This window comes from Maniola jurtina, chromosome 13, assembly GCF_905333055.1.
Source record: "Maniola jurtina chromosome 13, ilManJurt1.1, whole genome shotgun sequence".
Lineage (NCBI taxonomy): Eukaryota > Metazoa > Arthropoda > Insecta > Lepidoptera > Nymphalidae > Maniola > Maniola jurtina.
Window position 1 is genome coordinate 13,400,290 of NC_060041.1, and position 27,729 is coordinate 13,428,018.

The window sequence follows — 27,729 nt, forward strand, 5'->3', positions numbered from 1 at the left end:
GTTATTTTGCGGAAGTCCATGATATACAAGGATGATATAAAAGCTTAATTTATTATAATCCGCCAAACCACCGAAATCTGTGGAATTTGTGTGGTGCTGCGTACCATACAGATTTCGTTGGTTTGGCGGATTATAGCAAATTAAGCTTTTATATCATCCTTGTATACATGAATTCAGCCAATCAAAACAATTGCGATTGTAATAATGATTGATGCAGGTTTTCTAGAATCGACCGACCGATTACGTTTATATGACGAGCTGCCGTTATCAGCGCCAAGTACCATCATAATCAAGTTGCTTCAAAAACAGATTGGCAATCGCAGGTCCAGCGTACTGCATACTTGTACTAGCTAGAGGTCAGTGTTTTAGACATTTAGAGCATTGTCATTGTATATTGGCATTACTTCCTGTTTCCACTTGAGTGCTTTTGTGTTACCATACGTGTAACTTTTCCACACTAAGTGTTATTTTATAAATAGTAGTAAAGTAAATTGATTAAAACATTGAAGTTTTGTTGAAAACTTGCTCCTAAAATGACTTCACTGCCTGCAGCCTGATAATTCGCATATGCTATTTGACGTCATATTATGTACATATTGTCATTCATTGATCACTCAAGTCTGCATATGTTTGTTTTCGATTTTGATTTCTATCCTTCTATAGTCGGAAAACAACATCTTCGACGCTAAGTTTCTTTCATTTCCGGTTACGGGACTCCGTAACATACTACATGGCAACATTTATTCAGTTTTACCAACTTTATTATTCATTATTCATAAAATAAAACCATAGAGTAACAACCGTCACTTGACTCAGGTCTCAACTGACAACTCTCAATCAAAATTCAAAAGATATTTTTCAAACTGCCACGGCGTAAATCGCGAAGAAGTTGTGAAGCATCTTTCAGTTATTTGTTTGTAAAACGAGCAAAATATTAAATGTGTTACGATTTTACAGTGAGGATTGTTAATTGTAAGTATCCTTTTATAATTTCACTTCTAAATATGGCAGCGGCGTATGGTAGAATTGAGCGATTGAAAGCCGATGCATTGTAAACCGTTAAAATATTGTTTGAATAAACAACTTAGTACTTACAACTTTACTAATAAGAAAAATCAAGGAAGTTTTTATGCATTGTGGAAATACATCCATACAAAATCTTATTTGTAATTTATAAAATATGTTTACTCGCCTTGTTCCTTGGTAATCCTCCACGAAATGTTCCAAAATCTAAATATGGTGAAAACTGTATTGGAATCTACTAAGAAGTTTAGAAGCTATAAGTAAATAAGTGCACAGACATACTTACCTTTACCTTAGGCAACTTTATTTTATCTATCTACTTATTTGATTTCCATTAGATGATAAATGCAATGATTCAAAGAGTTATAAATACCTACTAACACCCATCATCTCAATCCATCACCGATCCTCTACTGAGAACTGAAGCCATAGTCCACCATGCTGGCCAAATGCAGATTGGCAGACTTCACCACACCTTTGAGAACATTATGGAGAATTTTCAAACATACAGGTTTCTTCACCATGTTTTTCTTTGCTGTAAAAACAGTTTATAATTTTTTGCTTAAACTCACATAGCAGTTAATGGTGTGTGTGTGTGTGTTGAGATCGATTGGGCAAGTGTGTCGCTAAGTGGAGGCAGTAATGGGTAGTTGTAGATTAAGTACTTGTATGTTAATTATATTTAATAATATTATTATGATGTATTTTCTTGTAGTATTGAATTTTAACAAATTGTATTTATTTTATCTACCTAATACCTATCACATATATCATCTCGCCTCCCATGCTTCTTGTTCCATCAGCTGGTCACTGAACCACAGACTCCCAGAATAGGAGACTAAAATTTTAACTACTGGGTAGGCTACCACAGCTTCCTAACATATTTTACAATATCTTCAGAGTAATGTTGGGTCTTCCTCTGTACTGTAGTGCGTTGAGTACGTGAACCATGTGAACGGTTTCTTCACAATCATAGGGAAAAGGATCCCCTCAGCTAAAAGTATTTAAAACATACATTTCAGTGTTTGCAGATATTTGATAATACCATGGATCACATGGTAGATCGCCTTAATAAGCTGAGGGAGGAGCGAATTGCAAGAGAAAAAGCACGCATTGAAAAGGTATGCTGAAAATATTATCTTATACTAGCCACCCATCCGGCTTCGCAAGGGTAACTTATTAGAATTTTCATAGGGATCTCTAATTTGTTTTGAAAATAAAATATAGCCTATGTCACTCAGAAATAATGTAGCTTTCTACGGGTGAAAAATTTTTCAAAATCGGTTCAGGAATTTTTATAGCCTAGCTGATTCCTTCTGCTGATGTGATGCTGATGTTCGTGTTTTTTTTAAATCCCATGGGAACTCTTTGATTTTCTGGGATGCAAAGTACCCTATGTCACTCTCCAGGTCTTTTACTAATACAAATACACAATATGGTTTTATTTTTGTTTCATATAAACTTAATTTTAGTGTTTGTGACTAGGTCGAGCCACATTTTTTAAATGTAGTTATTATTTTACAATCATTGAAAATGTTAGAATGTGCGAAAGATAAAGAAACTTAGGACAATCAGGTACTAGGTAGACAAAACTGACATGCTCATTGAACTGAAGTTCAAAGAACTGATTCACATCATGTTGCCGAGCTCCACAAACCTTCATACAATTCCTTGTATCACAACTTATGATACTGTCAAGTGTTGTCTGCTCAAGCCTTAATGTTAAAAGTCTTGATCAAGAATTTTTTTATTTGCAGTTACGAGAACTTAATCTGAAAAAATACGGCAAAAATGATTTCCAACCGCCAAAATCATCTTCTTCAACTGTATCTATCACTTCTAAAACTAAATCGGATGTCCCTTTGGTAGCCCCTACTACATCCAAATCTGATACTAATACAATCTCTAAAAACACCAATGCTACTAAAACTAATCTAATAAAAAGATCCATTGCAGCACCTAAAACCCTTCCAAATAAAGATGGTGGAAAAAGTCTAGCAACTAATAATGTCAAACCACCTAACAAATTCAATGAGAAATTGAAAATAGGCACCACTGTAAAAACGCTTAAAGAACGTGGTGATGGTAAAAATGGCGAAAATGATGGAACAAAAAAACAAGGGACGAGTAGTAAAATTCCTACTAATAACATTAAATCATCAAATAATGCAATCGAGAAAAAGATTAGTGTGATAAACACTGCAATTGTAAATGATTATACTATTTTTCAACTGTTGACAAATACTATTGTTCAGAATAAAGAAAACGTTGATGGTAAAAATCATGAAGGTAAAGACAATGTTGAAGAAATTATTCCAGAAATGTTAGTAACTGACCAAGCAAAAGAATCTAATGTTAACATGGAAGCCAGTAAATTTGAAAAAATCGATGGTAAAAATGACAAGCTTGTAAATGATGAAACAAACGTTCAAGTCAAAAAAAGTAATTTAAAAAGTACAATACCAACACCTAGATCAAATGGAACTAAAAATGTCAATGGAAACAAAGTCACTAATTTGAACTCGCGTAAAAGTACTGCCTTTACGTCCAGAGTTGATAGCAAACCGAAACCAGTTGATAGAAGAAAGACTATGATTCCAGAACTAAAGGAAAAAAGGAATGCAACTACAAATTCTAAAGAATCTGTTTTTGAAAGACTTTACAAACCGAAAGTTGTACACAAACAACCAATTGATAATGCAACAAAACTCAAAACTGATCCAAAATGCATCAAAAAGGTTACTAAAGAGTCCCAAACTAATAGACGACACACGGTATTCGAACACCAAAATGAAGTTAGACGTTCAATATCTGCAATTCATTTTAAGAGAGTACGTAAGAGTGAATTGCCTAACTGCATTCATAAGTGGGCGTCAATAGGAGACAATATTAACAAGGAGGACACACAAGAGGCAAATGATGAAGAGGATTTGAATGACGAGAAAGTGATTTCAGCAGTTAAAAGTGAGAGGAAGAGAGTAAAATTCCAAACACCACTACATTTTAACATTAACACTCCAAAACCGGAAGAATTGCAGTCGAGATTGCAGAATTGGTTGAAGAAAAGGGGGAAATCCTTAGATTCGTATCATCACTTGCAGTGCTTTGGACTTCATCATCTATCTGTTCATAATATAAAACCACTGGAGACACCAAAGTTTGATGACATTGAAGAAAATAAAGAAAACATAGCATTGGAACATGATAGTGACAATGATTCATTTTTGGAAAATAACAATAGAAATGGTAAATGGTTGTTTTTTGAACAATAGCCCCTTTTTGATTTCCAAAGAGAATAATTTTTGAATTCCAATGGACAGCACTCATTGTCGTCAATCTGTCCTATACATAATATAGTACATTTAGGCGCCATGAAAAAAATTCTCTGGCCTTCAGCTATACGTCCATAAGCCTGTAGCATTATTTTATTGATTTAAGGTGATCTGGAAAAGGAAGAAAATCTCCAATTTCCTGCAGAGAAGTGGCGTAGCTGTGTCATGGATACTAGTGACTTGAATGATAGTTATACTTCAAGTCCGATTTCTGGTGAGGAAGTACACCATGTTGACGAATTGCTTCTCGGCGCTTTGAACGATTTGACGGAGTTGTTGCGGGAGGTAAAAAATATTGTATTGTTCTTTCTCATTGAAGTCACTTGTATCTGCCCATACTAGACACAGTAACTTCAATGATACTTATACTTCAATAAATTAATACTTCAACTCTAATTTATATATGGATATAAGTGACTTCAATGAGAGTTGTTTCAACACCAACTTCTGGTGATGGTGATGAGTTGCTTTGACTTACCTTGATATGGTTAACTGAGTAACTATTGATATGGTTTTTAAACTTCGAATCGAACCCATAAGTGCAAGCATGACTTGCACTTACCAGTTTTTTTATAATTACATAAAACAAATATATTTTATGGTTTTCAGGGTTTCAACTGGGAACAGAGCGCGCGTTGGCTCCGCGCCCTGCGCGAGCGTTTCCCTTCCGCGCCCGAGTCTGCGCCCTATTGGGAGTGTCGAGCGGCGCTCGCGGAGAGACAGGGAGACTTGCACGCGACCGTGCAGTGCTTGGAGCAGGCCATCGCTAAGGGCACAGAGGTACTGTTTACACACACACTCGTACGCTCTCACACACACACTCATGCAAACACACATATATGAAAACACACACACACACACTGCGTAAAGTAGCGCACACTCTAAAATTTGAAAAAAAAATTGATTTCATATTAGATTATGATGTTGATGATGATAAATAATTAGTGATAGTAGGATATGATTAGTGATCCACTAATCATCACTATCCTCACTAATCAACATATCATCAACATACTACTATTAATAATATTATAAATGCGAAAGCGTGTCTGATTGTCTGTTAGCTTTTCACTGCCCATCCATTTAACGAAATTTGGACATAGATCGCTTGCGTCCTGGGTAAGGGCATAGGCTACTTTTGGTTGCGGAAAATTAAGGAATTTTAAAAACCTAAATCCAAATAGACAACGTTGCGGGCATCACCTATCCAATACAGAGATAGTTTGCATCCTGAAGACGCCGGAAAATCAAAGAGTTCCCGTGGGATTTTAAGATACCTAAAGCCATATAGACAAAGTGGGCATAGTCTAACAATTTATATTCTCTATTTCAGCATTCTGTAGTAGAGGCAAACTTGGACAGCCTGCTGGACAAATTCATGCAGCTCAAGATCAGTCCCAACTGTGGACGAAGGCAAGTGGACCCTAAACTGGTGGATGTCAAGAATGTCTTCAAGAGCACTATCATCCGCTTTGCGGTGCAGCAGGCTAAGTTGTGAGTACTGTCCGACCGAACCTTCAGAAAAAACTACTTTCAGCCAAATCTTCAGCGAAAATGTGCCAAAGTTTTGGCCAAAGCTGAAGGTTTCTAGCAATCACCGAAATTGAAACAAACTGTTCGATTCAATGCATTTTTGTTTGTATGGCATGCTACTACTAAGTGTCTAAGCCAAGTTCTAATAAGACAAATTTATGTGAACCATTCATGTCAATAACAAGCAGGTTTGCTACGATGTTTTCCTGCACCTTTTTAAGTAGATGACCAAATTATATCATTTGTTTTGCCAATTTGTGCCTATCAATAGCTGATACTTAATTGTTGACACACAACCCCGAAAAGTTAAAGGTGTATGCACAGAATCGAACCCCAGACTTTTCAGCTAAGCTATCCTTAAGGGCCAAGCGACGAGTATGCCCGCGAAATTCAAATTTTATTTGGTTTTTCACAATTTGTAAACTAATACGACAAAGTAGGCTTATGGCATTCTAGTTGCGACAATGGCGGTATCATTTCCATGTGTTTATATAAAAATCAACTAATTTGTGAGTGTCCAGTGTGAGGGTCCAGATTAAGAAATTAGCTCTAGTATCGACTGTACGATACTAGAGCTAATTTCTTAATCTGGACCCTTTCAAGTAAAGATTTGTATATAAATAGGTGGGGATGATACTGTTATTGTCGCAAATAGAATGCCAAAAGCCTACTTTGTCGTATTAATTTACAAATTGCGAAAAACCAAATAAAATTTGTATTTCGCGGGCAGACCGGTCGGTCACATCCACCTTAAATTAGGTGACCAAATCAAATCATTTGTTTTGCCAATTTGTGTCTATTAATAGCTGATCCTAAGTTAAAGGTGTATGCCCAGAATCGAACCCCAGACTTTTCAATTAAGAAGATGGCTATCACTATCCTTAAACATATCATCATCATTGTAAAACAATAGACGTCCACCGCTGGACATAGGTCTCTTTGTAAGGACTTCCACATGCCACAGTCTTGCGCTGTCCGCGCCCAGCGACTCCCTGTCATAAACATAAGTATGATAAACATTGCAGAATCTAATCTGTACAAATTTCTTGCAGATGTATCAAAGTATCTTTCAAAGTAATTGTCATAACAATTCAGTGCCTCGGATATGTTATTAGCAGACTTGCTAGACAAGTGAGCGTGTCGAATTATTTTAGTTAGTACATATAACTAGCAATTTCATTTGCATGAATTTTGGTTTTAAAACTTCTGTGGGGGCTCCTCTTCCTAAGCTCTCTCTCCATCATGTCTCTCATCATATACCCTGTGGTAGTCACTAACGCTACAGCCTAAGATCGGAGCAAACTAACCAGTAAGGCATAAGGTAGTTTTCATTAAACTCATGCCCCTAAACTTAGAAAGGGATTATTTGGTTGGTTGTAACTAATTATTTTAAATATAGTAAGCTTTTTTTTTCCAACCTCACATTTCCTTTATAGTAGGTATATACTCGTATTTACAAACTTCAAGTGGTTAGTTTGTAGTAATAAAATTGACATGTATTATAAAAGCCGGTCAGCAGGGATTGAACCTGTATCCTCTGGCTATCCTATCCCGGCCTTGGAATGCCTTTAGTCCATTTTGACCACAGTTCCTTCAATGCAGATGACAAAATTTTCGATATGTGTTTTTTAACTTAGCCTTAATAACTTATATAACCTTTAACTTAACAACTATGAGTGGTATAAAATAATAGAAAATTGTTAGTTGGAACAATAGAAAATAAAATTTTATTGTCTATTCTAGGCAATCAAGTGGCACTCCAAAGTACACGGTGACGCCGGTGCGTCGCAGCCATCGCCTGAGTCACACGCACACGCCGTTACGTGTCTGTAGCTCCATACAACAGATCAAGCAGCTTGGGGCAGAGTTCCGGCCCAACAAGGCGCTCAGTGACAGCCCTTAGAACGTTCACCACGGTGACAACCCTTAGAATATACAACACTCAGTGACAATTCCTAGAACATAATAAGTGACAGCTCTTAAAACATGCAGCACACAGTGACAACACTTAGGCCTCATTCGCACGAGAGCTTTTTTTAACGTTCGTTAAAAAAGCGTTCAAAAATTGCATTCCCAAACAAATGCATTCCCAAGTATCTGTTCACACGACAACGCCTTTTAACGGGTATAACGTTAATACCCGCCAACGCCGGGTTTTAACGCAGCGCTTTTATAACGCTCGTGTGAATTGGGGCTTAAAGAAGAGGTTTTTTGACGTCCGTTAAAAAAAACGTCCCCACGTGTATTCCCAAGTATCTGTTCACACGTAACAAAGTGTTAACGTGGAAGGACACGTTTAAGCCCAGGTGTAACGAGACAGATTTTTGGCAGCGGTATAACGCTGTATCGTCTTTAACAGTGTCTTAAGCCTGAGCAAAGGCAAAGTGCGCTCTATTGATCTTTACCTCAGAACATAAACAAAAACTCGCGGTGGGCGATCTCCCTTACTGCTCGCTGCTACTGTTATGCCAAAGTAAGAGTTATTAAGAAAGTCCCCGCAACTCGGTTCTGCCGGTGTGCGCTGGTACATTTATAGAATCTCTGACTAAAATGCGGTGCATTTTGACGCCATAGGCATTATTTTTAATGTGATATTTAATTTTAAAAGCACACATGTATGTCGTAATTTTTTTTTTCATTTAAGTGGGTATCTTACATCTAAAGCTTCTATTTTCTAAACCTAATCCTGTTTTGTAAACTTTCTATGTGTGTTTTATGTATAGAGATTAAATTTTATCTTTGTTTTATAAAATTAATAATAGCAATTATTAAATCTATCCTTTGTCTGTAAATGCGAATTCAAAGCAACATCAAGATAGTTGTTAGCTGGCCTATTAGTTTGCAAATTTTTTGTATAATTTGCTATTATTACTATAAATGAAGCCTATTTTTTATATGCTTTCAAATATCTAAAAGCAGGCTATCTTGTATGTTTTTTGTTTTTGTTAATATTTCGCTTTTTAACATAAAATAACTTGAAATGTGTGCTAAGCTATAAATTATTTTCAAAAATTCGAAGCACATCTCTATGGTTTAATGTCATTGACCTGGCATAGAGCTTTGACATTTTGGGTGACCATAATAAGTATACGTTTTCTACTAAACTTCTAATATATTCTAATCATGTTTTTACTGTTTTTATGCTATAGAATTAGATCTTGCATGTAAAATTTCTTTATTATAATTCTAATAAAAATATTTTACCTAATAGATTGTTTTTATTTACCTTTGCCTACAGTATAAACTATAAAGTGAATTGACCTCTAGCAATAAAACTTATTGAAGTTATAGTTCTGGCACGCCACATTGTGGAAACACTCGCAGCAAGTCAACTACTGCAAGTTATTTTATTCCAAAACCTAAGAATATGACGTGTTAAGTATATTGTATCCTAGCATGAACGTCCAAAAATTGGCAACTCACTTCTACAAGATTTGGTAGTAGACTCGTCTAGACTATTGCAAACATCACATTCACGAATGCGCAATTTCTTTGACGCGAACTGTTAAATTGACATGTCAAATGTATAGCATACCCATAGTCAAAACAAACGGTAAATGGGTTAAACCGTACTTTTGGTATGACAGTTGAGTTTTTTTTTTTAAATAACGAGGAGGCGGGTCACCTGATGTTAAGTGATTACCGCTGCCCATGAACATTTGCAGCACCAGAGAAACCTTATGGCAAATCCTTTGTTATTTACGCACAATAAGTAAATCCTTGCCAAGTATTCATTAGCAATACAATTTACACAGAAGCTAGCTCTAGCACTGTTACTTGATGAGGTATCAAAACAAACTTCAGAACATATTTAGAACCAACACAACATGATATTGTAAAGAAATGCATTATAATGAACAGAGTCGTAAACATTGAAAATACTACTATAATAGTAGAAATAATGTTATAATGGCAGCCCCAAAATTGACATTTGCATCACGTGAGTCGTGAAAGGTTCGCAAATGGTTCGCAATTTTCTATATCTCTATGGCAATTTTTTTTCATTCAGTCAGAAAATTGACACATTTGTTTGCTGTCATGACGTTAATCGAATTTTCTTGTGAATGAAAATATTTAAGTAAATTTTCCGCGAGTTTTAAACTTAAAACTTGTTGCTGAAAACTGAAAAGTGTTTTTCGTTATAATATTGAACAATCAGTGTGTAATAAAAACAGCAGATTCTGATTATGGTAAGTACTTAATATTTTTCGCAGATCTATTTACTTTCACTCTCGTGTCTCGTGTTTATTTTTTAATTTCTTTGAACCACATTTGAACAGATATCGTATTTTTTAATTGAACAGTGCCTACGGTTTATTAGGTTATTGAAAATACAGAACTATTTATTGAACAGAATATAAAAACAGTTCAACTCAAACCATATTCAAACATATTTTTTTATAAACTTTAGTTAATTAAAGTTACCGTTCCGTTATTTGCTAACCGGTTCACAGGAAACCTGCAAGTCGAATGTGCTTATTTATTACTTTTTTGAGACCACTGGAAATCAAAATAGTCATTCTGGATTGTTGCACAATGATTTGATGACTGAGCATAATACTACCTAGTAATAATTGATGACTTTCATGACATACATAAAGAGGATCCTTCAAGTTCATGTAGGGTTCACAATTTGCCTCTTATATTATTAACTAGCTTATGCTCGCGATTTGGTCTGCGTGGACAACTTAATTTTCAAACCTCTATTTTAGGGGTTGAATTTTCTAAAATCCTTTCTTAGCCGTTGGCTATTTCATAGTCGGCATGCCAAATAGCGCAATCTGTCTAGTAGTTAGAGCTGTGCATTGATCCGTCCAGTAGTTTGTGAGTCAGTCAGTCACCTTTTCATTTTATATATTAAGATTTACTTACATTATCAAAAAGTTTTACTTAATTTTTTATTATTCGCAAATTATGAAAAGTGTATGCCATTTTTTCCAACCTTCATTCAAAAGTTTGTCATTTAGTATTTAGTGTATCTAGTTATGCCAATTTTAAAATATATTTCAAGACAAGATGATGCTTGCTACTTCAAGCAGTGTGGTGGGTTTAGGCTTCTTAATAATCCTGTGGGAACTGTTTGATTTTCCAGGATGAAAAGTAGCATCCAGGATGCAAGCTATCGCTAAAACAAATCAACTAAGTGGATCATGAAAAGCTAACAGACAGACAGACAAACTTATTTAACCTTAAGTTTAGTAATAAACCTTGGTAACAGGTCACTATTTTTTGAAGCACACTTGTAGGTAGGTTCGTACACACTGCATGTAGTCTTGTGTCGCTATGCAGTATGCATATGATGTGCAAGCAATACACAAGTGCATATGTGTGAGACAAGTGTAAAAAGTCTTCACTTTTTAAAATACAATAATTGTATGAGCTTTGTATCTAGAGTTGTATAATATAAGTTAAGAAGATAAAAAATAAATGAAAAAAAAATTGTTAAAGCATTCCATTGTTGTATTGTTTCCAAGAGATAAAAGTGTTGAATCATTGCATATTTTCCCACATACTTGGTACTAGGTAGGTAAGTACCTACATAACAAGTTAAAGTAATTACAAGGATTAAAACTATTAATTATTATTTTAGATAGTTATATTATACTGAAAGAACAGTTAATCCATTCTATACCTAGCTACTAATACTACTTATTAATGAAAATCTTGCAGACAGACAAACAGACACCAGTTTAGCATTTCTAAAATTTTTATGGAAGCATGGATTTATACTTTTCAACACATAGCCCTCCTATTAACAAGTCTGGTTAAAAACAGTTGATTCATTGCACAATTTTGTCCGATGTGAGGTAAAAACAAAAACCACATGTCTGGCTTCAAGTGGGGTTCAAAGATATTATATCCGTATTCCATATAGAGTTTTATAAATAGCATAGCGTATATGCTGATGTTTCACGGAAATGTGCTTGTATAGGTAGGCATTCTACTAGATAATGCACGCATCTATGTTCATGGATTTAGGTTTCAGGGTTCCGTACCTCAAAAGGGAAAAAGGGAACCCTTATAGGATCACTTTGTTGTCTGTCTGTCTGTCTGTCAAGAAACCTATAGGATACTTCGCGTTGTCCTAGAATCATGAAATTTGGCAGGTAGGTAGGTCTTATAGCACAAATACAGGAATAAATCTGAAAACCGCGAATTTATGGTTACATCATTAAAAAAAAAATGTGTTTCAATTTTCAAAGTAAGATAACTATACCTACCAAGTGGAGTATCATATGAAAGGGCTTTAACTGTACATTCTAAAACAGATATTTATTTATTTTTATGCATAATAGTTTTTGATTTATCGTGCAAGATGTTGGAAAAAATACCAGAGTACGAAACCCTCAGTGCGCGAGTCTGACTCGCACTTGGCCGGTTTTTTTTTTGATAAAAAAACTGTTCAAGTGCGGGTCGGATTCGCACACGAAGGGTTCCGTACCAACAACCATCGTAAAGAAATAACACTTTTTGTAACCACAAAGTCATGGTTTTCCCTTTACTTGTAAAGACATTGCTACCTGCCCATGATTCTAGGTCAACGAGAAGTACCCTATAGGTTATAGGTTGTGTCCTTGACGGGTCTTGACCGATGCCCGTGGGAGATATTATGAGGGTTATTATGTGTAAAACTCCTATGTGATAACCCTACAAATAGCTGATCGCGAAAATGAACTCGTAAAATACTTCTGTGAACTGGAAGGATCGTTTGAAGTTTGAACGCTCGTCAAGTAGCATAGAACCCGAAAGAATCTATGGCACTATTTGGTACTACATACCTCATATTATGTTATGATATATCTATCAAGCCAAGCATGCTGTATATAATAATTATGTATGTAGTATGTAAGTATCTATGTGAGTATCTTTACTCCACCATAACTTCTAAATGGCTAAACAGAATTGGATGTATGGGTTATTGTTAGAGTCCTTACATTATCCAGATTTGTGACCCTGTGACCCTGTCTATCTTAATTTTTTGGAACATCCAATATTATAGTTTATGTGCAGTGACGTGACAAGACTAAAAGTTTTGAAACGAAAAGTCTCTAGTGTGCTTGTTCACTTATTAGTTAGTACTGAGTAGTAGGTAAGTACTAACGTGGACAAATAAGATAAATTCGAGGCTCAAGGCCACTGTGATAGCAGAACTTCAAATGTAACTGATAAATGCGTGTTGAAACACGCATGAGGTAAGGCTCTGGATGCTTATAAAACCGTAAATCTATATATTAGGTACATACTTCACACTAATTACTAATATTATAAAGGCGAAAGTTTGTATGTGTGTATGTGTGTGTGTGTGTGTGTGTATGTTTATGTTTGTTACTCATTCACGCAAAAACCACTGGACGGATTTGTCTGAAATTCGGAATGAAGATAGATAATATCCTGGATTAGCACATAGGTTACTTTTTGTCCCGGAAAACCAATTAGTTCCCACGGGATTTCGAAAACCCTAGATCCACGCGGATGAAGTCGCGGGCGTCGGCTAGTATATGTATGTATAAAAGGAAAAGCTGACTGACTGACTAATCTAATCTATCAACGCACAGCTCAAACTACTGTGCTGATTGGGCTGAAGGCATGCAATTAGATATTATGACCTAGACATTTATGATTTTTCTTTCACTTTAGTTAGTTTTAATAGGGTTTTTTAAATGACTGAGACAGACAGACATGGTGAAACAATAAGAGTTTCTTATTTTACTACGGAATCCTAAAAAGTATTAGGGCGCATTTATTACAAACCTATATACATAGTGATAAGTAGACTTATTAACGAATCTGAAAAGCCTGGGTGCCGAGTGGGTCGAAAGACAGTCAGAGGATGGTCTTTTTCAGGAAGAGAAGAGCGATGCCCGGCGCGTCTTGCGGAAATTAATCCTAGTATCGACTAATTTGTGAGAATAGTCGATACTAGAATTAATTTCTTAAACTGGACCCTTTCAAGTAAAGATTTTTATATAAACCTGTGAGGATGATACTGCCATTGTCGCAATTAAAATAGCATAAGCCTACGTTGTCGTATTAGTTTACAAATTGCGAAAAACCAAATTAAATTTGAATTTCGCGGGCAGGCCTGTCTCATGCCCCTTAAGCGCATAATTAATGCGCATTTCAAAAAGTGTCCTTTCTCGTAATGTTTTCCGGCGCATCTGCTTGAGGTCTTTAATGCTTAAGTATAAGAGGCGCCGGCATAACCTAACCCGTAGGTATAACTGGTAATGTGTGGCACAGCTTTCAAAAATAAAAGTTTTTTCTTTTCTTTCTTTCTAATGTCATTCAATTTTAATTTTGGAGGGAAAATCCGATCACCTTGTAGTTATTTATAGTACCCACATATTTATTGCCTATTGTACGTAAGCGTGCCATAAAATAAGAATGGTACCTACACAAATACACCAAAGGATTTCCCCGAACAGTTTACATAGTCATGTTACACAATGAGCCACAGCTCATTTTACTGTACACAATATACATACATACAATTACACTATATCACAAGTTTAAATTAAAAATTTATAAGTAGAAGTGAAGTAACTAGAAAATAGGTGATAACTTTCAAACGGCTGAACCGATTTTCTTGGATTATAGCTAAGAACACTCTCGATCAAGCAACCTTTCAAACAAAAACTAAATTAAAATCAGTTCATTAGTTTAGGAGCTACGATGCCACAGACAGATACACAGATACACACGTCAAAATGTATTACTATCCCTTTCATGATAAGCTCATGATAAGGATAGTAATACATTCAAACCTGTCATTTTGACGGACTGATCATGTTTGCTAAGGTGGAAGAAGCAAGACACCCGAGGAAGATCAATCCGATGCAAGGGTCAGACCAACTAAAGGAAACTGAATAGGCACCTTCTAGGTAAACGCGTCCCATTTGAGACCACATCATCACTTTCCATTACGTGTGATTGTGGTCAAGCGCTTGCCTATCTATACTAATAAATAAAATTGGAGTGTCTGTCTGTAATTTCGAAATAACTACCACATATAAAGGTCATATGGATATTTGAACGATACCATAACTGAATCACACATTTTTAAAATTTTTGTCTGTCTGTCTGTCTGTCTGTCTGTCTGTCTGTCTGTTTGAAAAGGCTAATCTTCGGAACGGCTGAACCGATTTTAACGGGATTTTCACATACAAGTAGAGGATTGACCAGGGTGTAACATAGGCTACTTTTTAACCGACTTTCAAGAAGGGAGTTGTGTTTTTCTACCTATGTACACCGAAATCTTCGAAATTTCTAAACCGATTTGCGTCATTTCTTTTTTAATCGATAGAGGAACTTTGCGACATTGTTTCATACAAAATTTGGATTCCAACTCCTCAATCCTGATGCTGCAGGGGATCTGACCAATCCACGCGGGCGAAGCTGCGGGCATCAGCTAGTAATAAATACAAATAAAAAATAAAGTCGTGCGCTTAATTTTTACCTACAAGTGCAATTTCACTCAAGTAGACTCGAAGACCTCGCTTCGCTCGATCAATTAGCCACATAGTCTAACTAGACACTCTGGGTAAATACTTTAAAACTGTAGTTATTTCAATGTTAAGGGGCAAGCGACGGGTCTGCCCACGAAATTTAAATTTTATTTGGTTTATCGCAATTTGTAAACTAATACGACAAAGTAGGCTTATGGCATTCTAGTTGCGACAATGGCAGTATCATTTCCACGTGTTTATATAAAACTTTTTACTTGATAAGGTCCAGTTTAAGAAATAAGCTCTAGTATCGATTAATTATTATTTGTGAGTTACAGTCGATACTAGAGCTCTGCAGATTTCTTAAACTGGACCCTTTCAAGTAAAGATTTGTATATAAATAGGTGGTGATGATACTGTTATTGTCGCAAATAGAATGCCATAAGCCTACTTTGTCGTATAAGTTTACAAATTGCGAAAAACCAGATAAAATTTGAATTTCGCGGGCAGACCCGAATCAGTTTTACAGCTATAACGAAGGCCACAGCGCTTAAAGAACCTAAATAAGACTGTATCTACATAAGTAGTTACCTACTTACAGTATACCTACTCAGTACTCAGTCAAGCAGCTTAAACAGCAATTAAAATGAATTGGTCTCAGTTGAGAGATCCTATTAGGAACAATTAACTTGCTGGTACAACATAATTGAAAGATACAATCAACTTCTATGTTGAAATTATTGTTAGGTTAGGTAGGTATACCTAGTTTAGTTCTTCGTCTTTCTTCTACGTTTCACTACTGAGGACGGGTCTCTTTCTGAGAAAGGTTTGACCATAGTCTACCACGTTGGCCAAGTGCGGATTAGCAGAATTCACAAACCTTTGAGAACATTAAGGACAACTCTCAGGCATGCAGGCTTTCTATAACTCAAAATTTAAAAACCCCCGACACAATTAGAGATAGAGGTTTTATCAGAAAACTAGAAAAGAGCTGATAACTTTCAAACGGCTGAACCGATTTTCTTCGATTATAGCTAGGAACACTCTCGATCAAGCCACCTTTCAAACAAAAACAACTAAATTAAAATCGGTTTATTCGTTTAGGAGCTACGATGCCATAGACAGATATACAGATACACACTTCAAACTTATAACACCCCTCTTTTTGGGTCGGGGGTTAAAAACACACATAACTCCGAAAATTTAGAACCGGCGACCCCTCCGAAAACTATGCTATACCATCACTTATTTAAATATTAACTGCTATACTTAACAGGGCTCTCTACGTCACTCGCTTCATACAATCGTAGTTCCAATTTCATTTGAATATTAAGTAACCAAAGTCCATGAAATTTTGCAGACATATTCTAGAAACTAATATCTGTGTCTGTGGTGTTTTAGATTTTTCTAAAAATATGTAGTTTTAAAATTCCAGGGGCTCAAAGATTTGTATGTAAATTTTTAAGACCGCGTAACTTTGAAATTGAATATTTTAACAGAAATCTGGAAAACCACAAATATAGATATTAGTTTCTAGAATATATTGTCTGCAAAATTTCATGGACTTTGGTTGCTTAATATTCAAATGAAATTGGAACTACGTTTGTATGAAGCGAGTGACAGAGAGACCCCTTTTAAATCACGATCGTTATTAAAATTAATTGCCTGAGGGCTATTTGAATAAAACAACAATGATCGATTGTCGCGAGGCGATTGACTTATCTAATAGCTTATTCATAACTCATCTATTATGTGGGGTAATTCTGCAATGTCAGAGTGAACTAGCAATGTGCTTGAAATAATGATTCAAATGCTACGCAAAAGATGTACCTACCTAGTAGGTCGATACGCCTACAAGGTAGTAGTCACCTTACAATACGACTTCTGAAGGGTAGGTATAATGCAAGTTTTATAAGGTCTTTTCTTGAATATGCCCCGGTGTCGGAGCGGTGGATTTGCACGGTGCTGGTGGTGGTGCGTGTTGCTTGCTTGGTGGCTGGATTTTCCTGCATGCTTAGCGGTGGGAGGGCAGGCGGTTCAATTGTACCATATCGCATGCTGCATGTTACACCATACAGATTTGCCCTCTTCAGCGGATTATAGCAAATTAAGCTTTTGGTTCTTTGTAGGTATATCATGGACTTCTATAACAACATTGGAAATATATAAAATTACAGATATAGAATAAGTATTAATCGATTGATCGTCCACAATTATTGTCAAGCGAATTTTATTGATATTCGGGACACTTGCTTTTTATCGACATCCTTATGATTAGTTTGACATTGAGCATGATTGCTAAGAACAATTGTTTTTATCTGTTTACAATGATGTTATCGTTATCTCTCCTAACTGCCAATATCGCCTCTCGACCGGTGAGTCCCACATACCCTCCCTCAGCTGGCTGGCTGGCTGGTTGGTCTACGGCTGGCTGGCTGGCTTCCGAGGAGGGATGCGTAAATGTATTCCCCAGCGATAAAAAAAGGACGTTGTTAATTTGTCGTCTACTATACTTACTTACACTTATACTTTTTATCTCCGGAAAACAAATAGTTCCTGCGGCATGCCATTTTTCACACCTTTAATGTTCACTCACGCTGCAATAGATCAACGGATCCACGTGTTTTTCCTTAAAACTGGACAGTGACCATAGATTGATTTTTAATCCCGTAAAATCTAGAAATTCCCACGGGATTTTTAAAAACTTCAATCCGCGCAACCGAAGTCGCGATCATCATGTATAGAGATCACTTACTTTGATCAATAATTAACTTTTGCTCTACTGGTCATAATGAGACATGTAGATCGATATTCGATTTTGAAAAAGCTGCATCAATCATCATTACAATCTCAATTGCTGTGATTGACTGAATTTATGATCTTTTTGATGTGATGACGTATGGGGCGGAAACGTGGACATTGACAAGTCTAGTCTAACTAGTCTGGTCTAGTCTAACTAAAAGTCGTTCAGCGCACTATTGAGCGAGCTATGTTGGGTATCACTCTCAGCAATAAAATCTGGAACGAAGAAATTCGCAGAAGAACAAAAGCGACCAACTCCAACCAATCAAATCCAACCAGAACAACAAAATCAACCAACTCAAAGAATTAGCAAGCTGAAGTGGCAATGGGCAGGACATGTCTGGTTATAGAACCGACGTCCGATGGGGCAGATGTTCTGGAGTGAAAACCACGTAAGCGCAGTGTGGGACGACCTCCAGCCCGATGGACTGATGAAGAAGGTCGCAGGAAGCGGGTGGATGAGGAAGGCGGAGGACCGCGTTTGTAACGCGCTCTTAGGAAGGCCAATGTCCAGCAGTGGACGCATACAGGCTGATGGAATGGAATGATATTTTTGCTATAACAATGCATTGTAGCTAAAAACAGCAGAGTATCAGCCAATCATAGATGTTTTCGATCGTCAAATTGCAGCTAAACTACCCCGCGGTACGGCCCCTGTGCATTTTGATAGCGATAGCAAATAGGCCACCAAGTGGACCGGGGCTTTATCCTGAAAATATGTTTTTAGTTCTAGGTCAACCGTCTGGGCTGGGCGTTTGGCTGCGTCGCTTCGTTGACCTTTTATCGATCACTTCGCATTGTTTGGCGACTGTGATAGCTCAAGGATTTTAAGTACATTAAGATCAGGGAAGGCGGACCTATGCGTGCTTTGCTGTAATCAATTATTTCAGCTCGCGACGTGATAATGTGATTGATAGAAGCGTATTAACTTGATGTCCAGTCATTAACCCCCGACCCAAAAAGAGGGGTGTTATAAGTTTGACGTGTGTATCTGTCTGTGGCATCGTAGCGCCTAAACGAGTGAACCGATTTTCATTTAGTTTTTTTTGTTTGAAAGGTGGCTTGATCGAGAGTGTTCTGAGCTATCATCCAAGGAAATCGGTTCAGCCGTTTGAAAGTTATCAGCTTTTTTCTAGTTACTGTATCCTTCACTTGTCGGGGGTGTTATAAATTTTTAATTTACACTTGTTTTACATTAAAACAGCGAAGTTATCCCATAAGGTTTTTTTTTCGCTGGAGATACTGAACCCTAATAAGTCTGAATCAAACCTAAAAAATATTTAGGACCCATTTTCTAGTATAATATAACCTCAGGACATTAAGGAATCCCTCCCATCTTAGGAAATATACCCCATTTCACACAATATTCTTAAAACTATGGATTTTAGAGTAAGCAGTTCTTAGTAAAATATATTCCTTGAATAGTCTAGGCGCTTCCTTTAGGAACCTGCCTGTCGACAGGTTCTATAAACCTTGGTCTACCAATAAATTCAAATTCAAAATATTTTTATTCAATTAGACTTTACAAGTTCTTTTGAATCGTCAAAAGCATCTACCACTGGTTCGGAATGCCTTTCCTACCGAGAAGAACCAGCAAGAAACTCGGCGGTTGCTCTTTTCAAAGATTTGATATACAATATTATGCCATGTATAAAAGCAATTGAAGTCCTGCGCATTGCTGGAGCGAATTGCAGGTCAAATCCACGCTTTTTTATCATTTACATAATCTTCGATAGTATAATATGCTTTTCTCAGGAGCATATTTTTAATAGATTTTTTGAACCTGTGTAAAGGCAAGTCCAAAATTGGCTGAGGAATTTATCGGGGTACATATCTAGAAATATCAAAGTCATAACGTAGTACGAAATATTTTATCTAGAAGCTTGTATGAATTATTATGCCTAGCATAATTTTTTTATACACCATCTGTAAAAAGTTTCAGACTTTTAAATAAGATAGTAATCGTATTTGTTTACATAAATGAAAATATTATGCAGATGTGTAACTGTAGAGCCATACATCATTCTTGCTAATGTATTTTTGTTTCTTTCCATACGCAAGAACCGATATTTTGCTATCACTCAGTCACTATGTCTGGTCTAAAAATATACAGCACTGACTCGGTCGGAAGTTGACCCAAGTCGCAGTAACAGAATTGCGTAACACATAAACAATTACATACTTCTATCCTTACTAATATTATATATGCGAAAGTGTGTCTGTCTGTCTGTCTGTCTGCTACGTTTTCACAGCCCAACCACTAAACCGATTTTAATGAAAGGTGCAGACTTGGGATACATCTAGGGGAAGGACATGGGCTTCTTTATATCCCGGAAAATTCAAGGGTTCCTACAGGATTTCAAAAAACTGAAATCCACGCGGGTGAAGCCGCGGGCATCCTCTAGTCTATACTAATATTATAAAGAGGAAACCTTTGTATTTTTGTATGTTTGTATTGAATAGGCTCAAAAACTACTGGACCGATTTCAAAATTTCTTTTACCATTACTTACAGGGATTCTTCCGAATCCGTATAGGGTATATTTTATCCCGGAAAATAGAAAAATAAATGTCCACCCGTGCGAAGCCGGGGCGGGTCGCTAGTGATTTATATACTAGCTGATGCCCGCGACTTCGTTCCCGTGGATATAGGTTTTAAAAAGGAACTCATTGATTTTCCGGGATAAAAAGTAGCCTATGTGTTAATCCAGGGTATAATCTATCTCCATTTCAAATTTCAGCCAAATCCGTCTCGTAGTTTTTGCGTGAAAGAGTAACAAACATCCATACATGAAAACTTTCGCATTAAATAATATTAGTAGGATTTTGCCGTAATACATACCTATCAAGTCCATCAACCTAGTTAAACGCGTACAATGACCTTAACCTTAAAATACATAGTTATATGAGGATGAGGATTCATTCGAATCGGCTATAATAATTTGAAGTACAAGTAATGTTAACGGCCAGGGGTTTTATTTTGGGAGCGGGGTCAGTGAAGCGGTTAGTAAAACTAAGAAGAAGATAAAGGAAATTGAAACCTTGCGTCGATTTCTAAGAAAATAATTTTGGCAGCTGTATTCAAAGATTAAAAAATTATGCACGAGTCAGAATTTTTTCTTTAAAAAATCGCAATTGTGGTAAGTGGCAGAGAGCTTTGTCAAAAATATTATGGGTGTATTGTACCCATTATAAGTCTATGATTGTACCTATATGTATTCATTCATTCATTCATTATGAAAGTATGTATTATTTAGGTTTGTATTTATGTGCGTTCCACCGCAGCGCCCAAACTACTGAGCCGAATTTGATGAATGAGGTGGCGGGGGTCTCCAAAATTTTTTTTTGCTTTTGTATTGTACCTATCAAGTGGGATATCAAATGAAAGAAGAAATTTTCAGTTAATAAGTATAAATGTCATGTTAAAATACACCGAGCGACATAAAAATAATTTTACACTAGGTAAGTAAGTATATCTATCTTTGTCTATCGGCAGTTCGCGGGTAGTAGTCGGATTTTAATGCTGTTTACCTTTTTATTTGGGACAGGTCGTAGATAATAATATTATTTGAAATTGGAACGGGTTATGCAAAAACCACCCAGATGACGTACAAATCGAATTATGAACTTTAACATATTGCAATAAAGCTCATAATTCCATTTGCACTTTTCCTCGCCTGGCTGACTTCTGCATAACTCGTTCCAAATTCCAATTATACTTTAGGTACTTATATGTTAATTATTACTTTATCTCATTGTGTGTATTAACTTTTTGTTACCTTGTACTATCGATTCGTCTGTTATTTTGTCCGAAAACGGACGCGGGAAGGTCATGACGTCATCGTATGGCAAAGACTAAAAAAAGTGTAGGGTTCTTGTCTGAGTACTTCTACCTAAACAGAAAAAAAGTATCAGGTTCCGAACTCAAAATTAATATTCACACATAAATCATAAACTTTACTGCCTTTAAGTTGATGGCTGAGGGATGACACAAATTAAATAAGAACATAGAAAATAATAATACAAACAGACAGAACAAAATAATAACAATTAAGGAGACCTAAGTCTAGGACTAGGACTAGGCTTGACTAGCAAACATCACTTGACTAGGCGTGTCTCATTGATTGTCAAATAACATCGACATCTATAATTGTACCTACGTAGGTACAATGTATGTCGGTGTTAAATAAAGTCATTTAACTACCTTACTACATACTACAATACCTACAATGAAGTTTGTATGAAGTCATGTTTTGAGTTGCCATCCGTATTCCGTACCTACTCTAAAAATTTTTAAACAGAGTAATAATTTTGTGTACGGAACCCTAAAAATTTAAAGTTGGATGATGTCGCGTTATTACTTAGTTATTATGTAAAGTGTAAACTAAAAAAACCGGCCAAGTGCGAGTCAGACTCGCGCACCGAGGGTTCCGTACTTGAGTATTTTTTCGACATTTTGCACGATAAATCAAAAACTATATAAGGGTTCTGTTTTTCCTTTTGAGGTACGGAACCCTATAAATAATTTACCGATAGAGTAGGTACATTTGCTATGAGGCGATAGTGATTAAATACGTGTGACGATGATTTACTAGTTTTTGTCATTTATTCGTAGGTTTTTGTGCCGGTTTTTGTCGTATCTAACTTTGAACAGACGTTTTTTGTCCGTGCTGTGGAGTTTCCGGGCAAAAAAATAGCCACGTGCACTTCACTACATAGAATTTATTTGAGACTAGCTGACGCCCGCGACTTCGTCCGCGTGGTTTTAGGTTTTTTTGAAATCCCGTGGGATCTCTTTGATTTTCCGGGATAAAAAGTATCCTACGTGCTAATCCAGGATATTATCTATCTCCATTCTGAATTTCAGCTAAATCCGTCAAGTGGTTTTTGCGTGAAGGAGTAACAAACATACACACACACACACACACACACACACGCACGCACGCACGCACGCACGCACGCACGCACGCACGCACGCACGCACGCACGCACGCACGCACGCACGCACGCACGCACGCACGCACGCACGCACGCACGCACGCACACACACACACACACACACACACACACACACACGTGTTTTACATCGAGGTTCCGTAATAGGACAGCAGTGTGGTTGTTGGGGATCTTCGTGGAATACTTCGATCATTTCCATATTTGGTTCCTATGCTGCCAAATCCACTCGGACGAAGAAACCAGGCATTTTATTATCACATCACACTATCACACTAATATTATAAAGGCGAAAGTTTTAGTGTATGTGTGTATGTGTGTGTGTGTGTGTGTGTGTGTGTGTATGTATGTATGTTCGTTACTCCTTCAAGCAAAAACTACTGGACGGATTTGGCTGGGAATGGACAGATAATATCCTGGATTAGCACATAGGCTACTTTTTATACCGGAGAATCAAAGAGTTCCCACGGGATATCGAAAAACCTTTCGATAAATAGTAGCTTATGTCTGTCTCCTAAATGCAAAGAATTTCTGTAGTATCCATCAAAAACAGTCAAGCGGAGAAGCCGTGCAAAGGTGACAAGCAGACAGACACACTTTCGCGTTTTATAATATAAATAGGGTAGAGTAAGTATAGATTTGAGTTTCACAAATAGCGGTCATCATAGTCGAAAAGCATAGTATCTTGAAAAAAAAACACGACCTTTTTACGATGAGTAGTTGGAAAAAGTTTTTTTTTTAATATTTTTTATTGCAATATAGTCTCACGATTCACGACAATCATGCCCTATAAAGAGCAATGACGATTGACGAGGTCTATCATTGAAGCGCACTTGTTAAAGAAGATGCCTTAGATACACTCTTGCCTTGATATGTGGTACATTCACCCCAGAAGAACTGTAACCCAAACAGTACTCTTATTAATTCACAGTTCAGCCGTATTTATAAACTCAACATACAATGCTGATTGAGGAAACTGGCCATGTTTCGATAACAACGACTCTTGACTCCGATATCAATTGTGCCAGCTGCGATTTTGCAAAACACCTAACATTGTACGAGTATGTATAAAATGGATATGAAGCTTTGTTTGGGGAAAACTGATAGTTCGCCCTGGACTCTGATAGTGCAAAGTCAAAGTACGCTTTATAGATCTCGTGACTTAAGATAGAGTTAAACTGAGACGGACTTATGTATTGGACATAACTCAAAATTCAAAAACTCCCGACTTAAAAACCTCTATAAGAAAACTAGAAAAGAGCTGATAACTTGTAAACGGCTGAACCGATTTTCTTCGATTACAGCTAAGAACACTCTCAATCAAGCCACCTTTCAAACAAAAAAAAAAACTAAAATTAAAATCGGTTCATTAGTTTAGGAGCTACAATGCCACAGACAGATACAACGACACGTCAAACTTAAAACACCCCTCTTTTTTAGGTTTACCGCTCTATAATACATCTCAGCCTAAGGTTGAAATCTATAGAGTGCACTTTGACTTTGCTCAGACTTAAGACACTGTTAAAACAAGACAGCGCCATATCGCTGGCATATATCTGTCTCGTTTTAACTAAAACTTCAGTCAAAGTACACTCTATAGATCTCAGCCTAAGACCTCGTGTCCTATGAGTTCGGGCTACCTGATTTGTCAGCTATGCTAGTAGCATCTACCAAGTTTATTTCTGTTTAATACTTGATGTTTAGTATTTGTTTGGCTTTGTGCTTGATTTACATATTATTTCATAACATTACTAATAATAATTTAGCACGTAGGTATCCTGATTCCTGACATAACGTACCGTTATCATAACATAATTTTATGCCCGTTCCTCACTCGCGCGCGAATCGCTACTCAAAATCGAATGAACCACCCGTGGACGGCGCGGTGGGAAACATCTTCTGGATGATTTTTCATACTAAGTGTCAACAACTACTAACTAACAACAAGGCTTGTTATTGGCATGTGTTCGCAATTACAATTTGAGAAAATAACTAACGTGTGATTAGTTCACGCGTTAAAATTTAAAATAATAATATTGTGTAAACTTTCGCTTCACGACAGTCATGCAAGTAAAAAGCAATGATGCTTTTTACTTGCATTACAAGCTAGGTGGGACCTAGGCCCTAGACCGCATCATTGCTTGCGATTGCCTAGAAATTTTATGAATTTGTATTTTCAGCTGAATTTTTAAAAATCTCAGAGTTTATTATACTTTCATTGCCGAAATGGCAATGAAAGTATAATAAACTCTGATTCTCTCAAATTTTTCTAGTTTTAGATTTAATGATACTCTGATTTTAATTTAGTTCGTAACGATAGAGCTGGCATATAGGTTTCCTATAAACGACCCTTTAAAATATCAGATTAAAATATATAGCCTCGCCCTCAGAGAGCTGAAATCCGAGATTTCGGCGGTTCAATTCCTACGCTTTGCACTATTGTCGTACCAAATCATAGCACAAGCTTTACGCTGAGTAAGAGGGAAAAGGGAAGTATAAGTCATGACTAATATTCTTTTTTTTTGGTCTCCATACCTCAAAAGGAAAAAAGGAACACTTATAGGATCAATATTCAGTATGATGTCTGTCTATGTGTCGTGTCTGTCAAGAAACCTATAAAGTACTTCCCGATGACCTAAAATCATTGGCAAGTAGGTAGATCTTATAGCACAAGTAAAGGGAAAATCCGAGAACCATGAATTTGTGGTTACATTACAAAAAAGATTAAAAAGTGTTATTTTTTGCACGGTAGTACAGAACCCTTCGTGTGCAAGTCCGACTCGTGCTTGACCTGTTTTTGCCTGAAAAAAAAGTATCCACCTATCCACACAGTTGTTTGCGTCGACAGGCTTTCGGTTCGCGATTGGCGCGTGAGTGAAGACCGGGCATTAGAGATTCGATCTTTGTTTCAACATAATAATTTCTTATCAACAACACAAATACACTTGCGAACAAGTGCAAATAATGGAATCAGCAACTGTAAATTGCTGTATTCGAAAAGCAAACACATCAGCAATAAAGACAACCTGTGCAAACAAATAACATTTGCTCTGTAAAGTCTGTAAAGTGTGTTTCTGTTTTAAAGTTACCTTGTGGAGTGCATTGCCTTTATGATACCTTTCTATATTAACGGGCGAAATTCAAAATCAATCTATAATCTGTCGATAAGTTACTTAGCAAAGTTGTTATTTGTCCAAAATTGTGAAGTTGACAAATAAAATATTTGCTAATTAACTTATCGACAGATTGATTTAGATTCATTTTTAGTTTCGGGTGGTACTTTAAAAGAGTATTATCTAACGGCCGAAATTAATATAATCAATCTATCTGTAATCTGTCAATAAGTTAAAGATAGATTGAGCATTAATTTTGGCCGTAAGTCGGCTTTCACTTTTAAACTTTATCTTCTTTAAGAGTTGTATCAATGGCTGAATTCCGTTTATCGATTACTCTATCGTTCGATATCTACGATTGATAGATAGGTGATACAAGCATAGTTCACGACTGTTAAGAGCCCCCGAGGAAGACGATCAATCGCGATTGTCAATTTTTACGTGATTGATGCTCATTGTCAATGCCAAATGATCGTTTATCAAGAGAATTGAAGCAATTGTCACTTGCAACTACGGTATTGAAGGACATTGATGGAAATTTTGATTGATGGCAATTGACGCGCTGTGCATTGACGTTCAATGACAGCAATTGTCAATCGTTTTTATAATCATCCGGCTCTGTTTTTAAAAATTTCTTGGCAAATGTTCATAAGTGAAGCGATATTTTAATTTATAACATTTCTTGGACCAATGTCTAGTTTTTTTCGTTTTTTGTGAGTAGAAACTGTAAGAAAAAACTATATCTGCGTTTGAAATCATATTTCGAGCGACTTGACTTTCTTCATTGCAGTTCAATATCAGACTGAAGCAAGCGCAAATGATACACCTTCATTTGGAGCTTCAATCGCCCATAATTTGAAATCTTCAATCACGTAAGCATTGTCTATTGCAAATGATCGTTTCGGGCATCCTTTAGGGAATTTCTAACAAAACGTCGATTCCTCGACGTCACTGGCAGGTGTCACATGTTAGTACATTTGAAGCAAGTAGCCCTAAAGTAGTCATATATATTTTTTTAATTTTATATCAGCATAGCCTAATATTTGATATATCAATACGTATAAGTATAAAACAATGTATACCGTCTTTGTCCTTCACGAAAATCTTTATGTAAGTAGATCTAAACTAGATATCTTAGTGAGATAGTGGAGAGATAGAAAACCAAATTGCTTCACAAATACTTAAAACAGCAGTAACTCGTGTATTTCTTAATCTAAGTGTCGAAGCTATAAAAAATTGCGATGCAAGCTAAAACCGACCTTACAGCCCTAATAATAGTGTTCATTCTGGTGTTTTTAAAAAACATCGCATCAAGTCGATTTTATACGCTTGGATTTGTGAAGATTCACTCAGCGTGAAGGTTGTACATGACGTCAAGGAATATATTTTCGACAATGGGATTTTGATGGGGTTAGGCGATTTTTTGAATTATTCATTAGTGACAATCAGACCTTTAATAATTTTATGGTTTCTGACCGAAATGGTATGAAAAGGATCCTTATACTGCGACCAAATCCATCCGTCAATA

At 36.5% G+C, this 27,729-nt stretch overlaps 2 protein-coding genes across 3 annotated transcripts in view; both read left to right on the forward strand.

Annotated features, from left to right (window-relative positions):
• The first annotated feature begins 812 nt into the window (after positions 1–812).
• Positions 813–9,096, forward strand: LOC123870789. Of its 2 annotated transcripts, none has more exons than XM_045914221.1 (7): positions 813–972; positions 2,046–2,144; positions 2,781–4,269; positions 4,462–4,640; positions 4,965–5,135; positions 5,689–5,849; positions 7,632–9,096. In XM_045914221.1, the coding sequence occupies exons 2-7, from the start codon at positions 2,070–2,072 to the stop codon at positions 7,789–7,791; spliced, it is 2,235 nt and encodes a 744-aa protein (XP_045770177.1). In that variant the 5' UTR covers positions 813–972; positions 2,046–2,069; the 3' UTR covers positions 7,792–9,096. The 2 variants fall into 2 exon arrangements, with proteins under 2 accessions (XP_045770177.1, XP_045770178.1); XM_045914222.1 differs by having other exon boundaries at positions 2,055–2,144.
• Positions 9,097–9,866: 770 nt separating this feature from the next.
• The window catches only part of LOC123870780 (probable multidrug resistance-associated protein lethal(2)03659), a 45,857-nt gene continuing 27,994 nt past the window's right edge, over positions 9,867–27,729 (forward strand). The window contains exon 1 of the mRNA XM_045914193.1: positions 9,867–10,078. The gene's annotated coding sequence lies outside the window, so the exon portion shown is untranslated. The remainder of the gene's footprint in view (positions 10,079–27,729) is intronic.